The sequence below is a fragment of the Eriocheir sinensis genome, chromosome 44 (genome assembly GCF_024679095.1).
Source record: "Eriocheir sinensis breed Jianghai 21 chromosome 44, ASM2467909v1, whole genome shotgun sequence".
NCBI classification, from domain to species: domain Eukaryota; kingdom Metazoa; phylum Arthropoda; class Malacostraca; order Decapoda; family Varunidae; genus Eriocheir; species Eriocheir sinensis.
This window is the reverse complement of record NC_066552.1, coordinates 9,798,464-9,806,623: the sequence shown is the minus strand read 5'-3', so window position 1 is coordinate 9,806,623 and position 8,160 is coordinate 9,798,464. Positions and strand designations below refer to the sequence as shown.

Sequence of the window (8,160 nt, the reverse complement as noted above, 5' to 3'; positions counted from 1 at the left end):
ACACATGGTGGATTAGTTGATAGTTCTGAGTGAATCAAAGGAAGACAAGAACATTAATTATTATTCTCCCAGGTTACTATATATTTTCTTATTTTTGAAATTGCTAAATCAAAGAATATTTGCTTATTTCAGTGAAATTATTCCCTATTGTTCGGGCAGCATTGAGGATATACCGTACACAGGATATATGCAAACTACGAACATAACGGTTATGATTGGGTCAAGGTTTAGTCAGTTCCTCAGTTATTCTAAGCCTTATGTCCGGCCGTGACATGCCGTCGCGACAGTGATTAGTGTCCGCCGGTTTCTTGCCGTCACCCGTTCCGCCGCTAACCATTTGTTGCGGCCCATAAAACTTCCGGTGTGCCAAGAGAGGCTCGGGTTTTATTTAGACGACCGAGGGAGTGTCATGTTTCACATCCCCTTTCCTCCTTCTTGGCCTCCCCTCTCACCTTATCGTGTGTGTGTGTGTGTGTGTGTGTGTGTGTGTGTGTGTGTGTGTGTGTGTTGGGAAACAAATTTTTTTTGTAATTCCTGGATTTATTTATATAATTCAGAAGACTGGCAGCAAAATATCACATTCCCAGAGACACTTGGCATCCGCACCGTGATAATGAATCTGAAGGGATTTTAACGATTCATAAATAATGAGATTCTTGTCTCACTGCCCGTCAATAGGGAGTCCTTAAGGGCTTGTGTGAACTAACGTCTCAGATGTGTACTGAAGCTGGTATGCCTGCTCGTCTCTACAATACTGAGAATGACAGCCAAGCCGAGGGGTAGGGTAGGCAACGGGAGCCCCTTATCACCATCTGATACTTGGCACTAGCCAAGTATTCACCTGAGCTGCCATGCGGGCTTTTGTATTACTGTATATTTTATTATTGTTATCATTATCGTTATTATAATTATTATCACTATTATTATTATTATTATTATTATTATTATTATTATTATTATTATTATTATTATTATTATTACTATTGTTATCATTAATTATTATTATTATTATTATTATTATTATTATTATTATTATTATTATTATTATTATTATTATTATTATAATATTATCACTATTATTATTATTACTATTATTATTACTTCATCATTATTTCTATTATTGTTACTATCGTAATATATATATATATATATATATATATATATATATATATATATATATATATATTATATATATATATATATATATATATATATATATATATATATATATATATATGGGGGTAACTTTATTATTATTATTATTATTATTATTATTATTATTATTATTATTATTATTATTATTATTAGTATTATCCTTGCCGTTGTTTTATATATATATATATATATATATATATATATATATATATATATATATATATATATATATATATATATATATATATATAATGATCATGATGGTAATAATAATAATATGATTATAATATAATTATCATCATTCTTATTTTTGTTATTACTGTTAACACCATCATTAATATCAGCATTAATATTATTATTTTCTTATGATATTATTATCACCCTCATTATCATTTCTTATTCAAAAGATATTCATCTAGCACTCTTTGCCCTGCAGCAAGGAACCAAATACACATTTTTTGGCATTCCGCTGGATGTATTTAAAGGCGAGCAGAGGTTACGTGAAGGGATGTTACAATACTGTAGATTGTTTTTTAGGAAACTTTCCTAGTTCTCATTAAAATGACAACATAGCCTTATTTTTACTTCATACACTGACTTTCAAGAAAAGACATTCACCAATTATGGCAATGATAATGGCGATGATGCCGGAACTAATGGTTAGACTTTGGAAAGTAAAGAGGCAACTTGTAGGCGCTTATCGACTCTGGCTCGTTATGAAATAAGTTTTTTTATGAAAGTACCATACGGTGATTCTTACGACACACACACACACACACACACATACACACGAGTCACGAGTCACGAGTCCAACTCGTGATCAGGCCGTGGTGAATTACACACACACACACACACAAATAAACACAGATGCACACAAACACATACAGAAATATACAAATAAGCGCACGCACACGCGCGAACTCATGAGTATCGGGAAAACTTTCTTGATAATGTGCTTTATAGTATGTTTTCTATTGAGAATGCCCGCAGTTGTATCATTTACATATTTCCAGTTAATATATGATACATTTTTTTTTTTTTTTTTTTTTTGCTTTTATGTATGAACACGATATCAAAGGACATTGATTATCTACAAATTACAGATAGTTCAAAACGACTATGGTGTTATTACGATAATCTAATTATAGAATCAGGTTTAATAGAATCTAACCCTAAATCAATATCCAATTCATTTTGTTTCATCTTGATTCAAACCAAATAAATAATGCAATCGTATTATCACAGGCGAGAAGAGAGGGAGGCGTGGCAACCAAGTGCACACTAACCAAACACGTAGGCTTGATCGTTCGTCTTGGATAAGTTAGATCTGCGGTTCGTCACTGTCGCGAGTCACGTGTTTCCACTTCAGGCACACAGGATGTGTGCAACTCACCACTGCAAGTAGCAAGACTTTCAACTCTGGACTGAAGCACCTCCCGTCACTCGACTCCGGACCTTGCCGACCTACTGGTGCCCCTAGAACTCCGTCACCGATTAATATAATATCTTATCTTTTTGACGCTTCCATATATGTACATTCGGTATCCGGGTCGCTGCCAAGAACTCGAGGTCTACGACTAGCTGCCAAGATCTCTTCGTGATGTGCGAGACTTGCGGCAAAAGAGTGCGGTCATGGCGGGCCTTGCCGAAGCGCTCGTATAGCCAGGGAGGCAAAGGTGATTATCCAAATCTCAATCTTGGGATCAATATTAGACGGTCAAGGCAGAACATTTGGCAGTCATAAAGACCGACGATGGCCAACACATGAATGAAGCCAACATGAGCTAATTACTGGTAATAAATAATTAGTTTCCATTGGCGTATCTGCCCTTGTACATGTTTCCTTATGTCCATCATTAAAGAAAAGAACCAGCTGGAACCTTCCACCTCCCCTTCTTGCAGAGGGTGCACCATGACGTAAGAAAGCCATCTTATGTAACTTTAAGGTAACGCCATCAGGATCCATTGCTTATAATCTACAAATACAGACACGTTCGAACACACAAAAAAATGAATGTTTCAGCTACATGAATGCTTAAATTTATATAATTAATACATTTATTTGTCTTCTGAATGGCAGTAGACCAGATAACAATAAACCTTTTTTTTTTATATTATTTCAATCAAATCGTGTTCGACATGCATTAGAAAAATATATATATAAAAACCCAACACATAAAGTCGGAGTCAAAATCAAGATGCATGATGATGTGAGATAGTAAGCCAAAGAACGATGCGAATAACGCCATCTAGCGGTGTGGGCGGAGGCTTGTTTATTTAAATGGTATATCATGTATCTTACCAAACGGTTTCGATGCATGACAGCAGATCTCTCATCTAGATACCTTAATTACAAAGAATTATATATATATATATATATATATATATATATATATATATATATATATATATATATATATATATATATATATATATATTATTTTTTTTTTTAAGCTAAGGAGACAGCTCAAGGGCAAAAAGAAAAGAATAAAAAAAGGCCCGCTACTCACTGCTCCAGAACAGAGGTTATAGGAGTGTCCAAAATCAGAGGTCAATTTCGAGAGGAGAGGTGTCCTGATAGCCTCCTCTTGAAAGAGTTCAAGTCGTAGGCAGGAGGAAATACAGATGAAGGAAGATTGTTCCAGAGTTTACCATCGTGAGGGATGAAAGAGTGAAGATGCTGGTTAACTCTTGCATAAGGGGTTTGGACAGTATAGGGATGAGCATGAGTAGAAAGTCGTCTGCAGCTGGGCCGCGGGAGGAGGGGAGGCATGCAGTTAGCAAGTTCAGAAGAGAAGTCAGCATGAAAATATTGATAGAAGATAGAAAGAGAGGCAACATGGCGGCGGAATTTGAGAGGTAGAAGACTATCAGTAAGAGGAGGAGAGCTGATGAGACGAAGAGCCTTTGATTCCACTCTGTCAAGGAGAGCTGTGTGAGTGGACCTCCCCCACACATGAGATGCATACTCCATACGAGGACGGACAAGGCCCCTGTAAATGGACAGCAATATATATATATATATATATATATATATATATATATATATATATATATATATATATATATATATATATATATATATATATATATATATATATATATATATATATATAACTATGTGTGTGTGTGTGTGTGTGTGTGTGTGTGTGTGTGTGTGTGTGTGTGTGTGTGTGTGTGTGTGTGTGTGTATATATATATATATATATATATATATATATATATATATATATATATATATATATATATATATATATTCAGTCATCGCTGTGGTGTGAGTACATCAGTAGCTTTCATTCTTTATATTATTTTAACCCAATACAGGCAAAAAGTTTCTTATCTCCGCGATGAAACGAGTACTGCTTCGGAGTATCATACCCTGGACTCACTCTTGCCTGCTGAGTTCAAACCTTGGCCTGGCATTTCATTCTTTTTCAACACACTTGGGTATATTTTCTTCCTTTAGAATTGTGTCAGTAGTATTGTAATTACTGCTACAATGTATCACTTTTTCGGCTTACTCGAAAGTGAGTTTAAATCTTGGTAAGGCAGAGTATCTGAACTCTGTCACAGAAATGATTATTTAAAGTTCCTTAGGTAGTACTTTTGAGGGGTGAATGTCTTTGTTTCCCAATGCCACAGCTGATTACCATGAAAGAAGTTCAAAGATGCAAATTCGATGCATCTCTGTAGCAAGATATTCCATTGCAAGTGCTCTCAAGAACTGAATTCGCACTACAATATAAACCTTTTGTAAAGATCCTTAAAATCTGGCCATTACTTTCAAAACGGCACTTCTCAAAGAGAGAGAGAGAGAGAGAGAGAGAGAGAGAGAGAGAGAGAGAGAGAGAGAGAGAGAGAGAGAGAGAGAGAGAGAGAGAGAGAGAGAGAGAGAGAGAGAGAGAGAGAGAGAGAAAGTGTACGAGGAGGGAGGGGTCGCGTGTATGTATGTATGTGTGGATGGGGATGAAGCTAAATATATTTGGTTGTTATAGTTCATATTGATAGAAACCTCAAAAAACATTCTCGTTACAACACTGTGTACTTGACTGCATAATTTATTGCAATGATCAACAACTACCATTAGCTGTTCCATCTCAAAATAAAAGAATCTGTAGCATGCATCCAAAAATTAGCGATATTCTTCCACCTTTTATTATAAAACTTGAAAACCGTCTCTCTCTCTCTCTCTCTCTCTCTCTCTCTCTCTCTCTCTCTATATATATATATATAGATATAGATATAGATATAGATATAGATATAGATATAGATATAGATATAGATATAGATATAGATATATACTCAGGATACAAGGAAACTAGCTTTTTTTTAATGGCTTTGTTTTCACCCCCCCCCAAAAAACGGGGTTATGTAACAGTGAAATTTCATAACCCCAATAACAATAAAAATGCGTGAACAGCATTCAACAAAAAAGAATTGTACAATAGTCATTATTAATTTAATAATACTAAATATATAAAAAAAAAAAACTTAAGAATTTTAAGTCAAGATGGTCTAACTTATGTGTTTCTATATATCTGGATAGTTTTTAAACTGCTTTTGTTTAGTGATATAATGGCAAATAACAAGGATAATGCAACAAACAACTATCGTTCATTAGTCAGTATATTATATGGACCAAAAGACTTTCAAGTATAAATTAAAAACATTTTCGGTGCACAATTCCAGGGCCAGACTCTTCATATTCTTCCTTGGTGATCCACATGGTCTGGAAGGTGGACAGAGAGGCAAGGATGGAGCCACCGATCCAGACGGAGTACTTGCGCTCAGGAGGAGCAATGATCTTGATCTTGATGGTGGAGGGCGCCAGAGTGGTGATTTCCTTCTGCATGCGGTCAGCAATACCAGGGTACATGGTGGTTCCGCCAGACATGACGGTGTTAGCGTAAAGGTCCTTCCTGATGTCCACATCACACTTCATGATAGAGTTGTAGACAGTCTCATGTACGCCACATGATTCCATACCCAGGAAAGACGGCTGGAACATAGATTCAGGAGCACGGAATCGTTCGTTGCCAATGGTAATGATCTGACCGTCTGGTAACTCGTAGGACTTCTCCAGCGACGTTGAGGCAGCGGCTTGTGCCATTTCATTCTCGAAGTCCAGTGCAACATAGCACAACTTTTCCTTGACGTCACGAACTATTTCACGTTCGGCAGTAGTGGTGAAGGAGTAGCCTCGCTCTGTCATGATCTTCATCAGATATGCAGTCAGGTCACGGCCAGCCAGGTCCAGACGCATGATGGCGTGTGGTAGAGCATAGCCTTCATAGATGGGGACAGTGTGTGATACACCGTCGCCAGAGTCCAGTACGATACCAGTGGTACGGCCAGAGGCGTACAGGGACAGCACGGCTTGGATGGCCACGTACATGGCAGGGCAGCTGAATGTCTCGAACATAATTTGGGTCATCTTCTCACGATTGGCCTTTGGGTTGAGGGGAGCCTCCGTCAGCAGTGTTGGGGACTCTTCAGGGGCAACGCGGAGCTCGTTGTAGAAGGTGTGGTGCCAGACCTTCTCCATGTCGTCCCAGTTGGTGATGATGCCGTGCTCGATGGGGTATTTGAGAGTCAGGATACCTCGCTTGCTCTGGGCCTCGTCTCCGACATAGGCGTCCTTCTGACCCATGCCGACCATCACACCCTGGTGACGAGGGCGGCCGACGATGGAGGGGAAGACAGCTCGGGGAGCGTCGTCGCCGGCGAAGCCAGCTTTGCAGAGGCCGGAGCCATTGTCGCAGACCAGCGCGGTGGTGTCGTCGTCACACATGATGCTAAGATGTGCTTATCTGAAACAAGGGCATCTGATAAACTTTCTAATTTATACTATGAAATATCGTGTAAATTTCTTTTAGTATTTCCAAATCTATTTTATTTTCATAAACGGAATGTCTTGTCACCGTACGTATTTTTATTATACCTTACTTTTGAGGAAATTATTTAAGCAAAGTTCTAGAAAGAATTAATTCAATGATGACGATAGAAAATGATGATGATGATGATGATCCTAATAATAATAATTAAAATAATAACAATAACAATAATAATAATAATAATAATAATAATAATAATAATAATAATAATAATAATAATAATAATAATAATAATAATAATAATAATAACGACACCACCACCACCAACAACAACAACAACAATACTAATAAATCCATGAAAGTACTGGTTATAGTGTTAAAGGAATGCAATATTTAGGGGGTGAAGGGGGTAAATCAGCGTGCTGTCGAAGAGGCTCAATTAAAAAGTATATATAGATGCTTGTTTAACTGATTCATAATAACCAGACTTTCAGCAGAACTTTATATAGAAATCAGAGTGAAAAATTGTCACTATCAAATGATTGATTCGAACATTCAGAAAATTACAAGCCCCTTTCTACGTAATAGCCATTTGGTGATTAAGATTTATAATTGATAACGTCTAAAATATCACTTGAAATACAATAAATCCTTCTTTTTTCATAAACGTGGCAGGCAGTTCACTCGTCATCAACTAGATGAAAAGAAACATTTCGTCGTTGGAAATCACAATACCTGTTTCGGAAGTGGAGACAAGAAGTAGCAAAGCGAGGGAATCCACCAGCTCCTCAACGGCCTGCTACTGCGACCGACCTACCCGAGCCGCAGCAACTGACAGCGTGGTAAGGTGTCCGTCCCCTGCGTAATGTGACCGCTGCTCGTATATATAGTGTCCCCTGGCGACCAGCATATGACTATTTGAGGAAAGTGATCCAATGCTACGCGTCACTGACGGTGCAAAACATATTTGCAGTTTTTCTTACGCTATAAGGGCACGACAAGGAAAAGGAGGTTTGTTTAGATAAGATAAAAGGGTGAATATTAACCTAGACAATACTTCTTGGGCTCCGCCACCACATCACCACCTACAACGCTGTCCAAGATGATTCTCAGTTCACTGCCAAGACTTACCTTGAGGGACTTGGTGGAACACTCCTGTACCTAAAATTTT

General features: G+C 37.4%; 2 protein-coding genes across 2 annotated transcripts in view; both read right to left on the bottom strand.

Moving 5' to 3' along the window:
* Positions 1-2,703, bottom strand: part of LOC126980437 (actin, muscle-like) — a 4,175-nt gene extending 1,472 nt beyond the window's left edge. Inside the window, exons 1-2 of the mRNA XM_050830351.1 lie at positions 2,549-2,703; positions 1-25 (exon numbers count right to left, since the gene is read on the bottom strand). The exon at positions 1-25 is cut by the window's left edge and continues 1,472 nt beyond it. Coding sequence (XP_050686308.1) covers positions 1-6 — 6 coding nt within the window. The 5' untranslated portion in view covers positions 7-25; positions 2,549-2,703. The remainder of the gene's footprint in view (positions 26-2,548) is intronic.
* A 3,064-nt stretch (positions 2,704-5,767) lies between these two features.
* On the bottom strand, positions 5,768-7,888 carry LOC126980439 (actin, muscle-like). The gene is made up of 2 exons (XM_050830354.1): positions 7,725-7,888; positions 5,768-6,965 (listed from the first exon to the last, which is right to left on the bottom strand). The coding sequence occupies exon 2, from the start codon at positions 6,944-6,946 to the stop codon at positions 5,816-5,818; it is 1,131 nt and encodes a 376-aa protein (XP_050686311.1). The 5' UTR covers positions 6,947-6,965; positions 7,725-7,888; the 3' UTR covers positions 5,768-5,815.
* Positions 7,889-8,160: the final 272 nt, after the last annotated feature.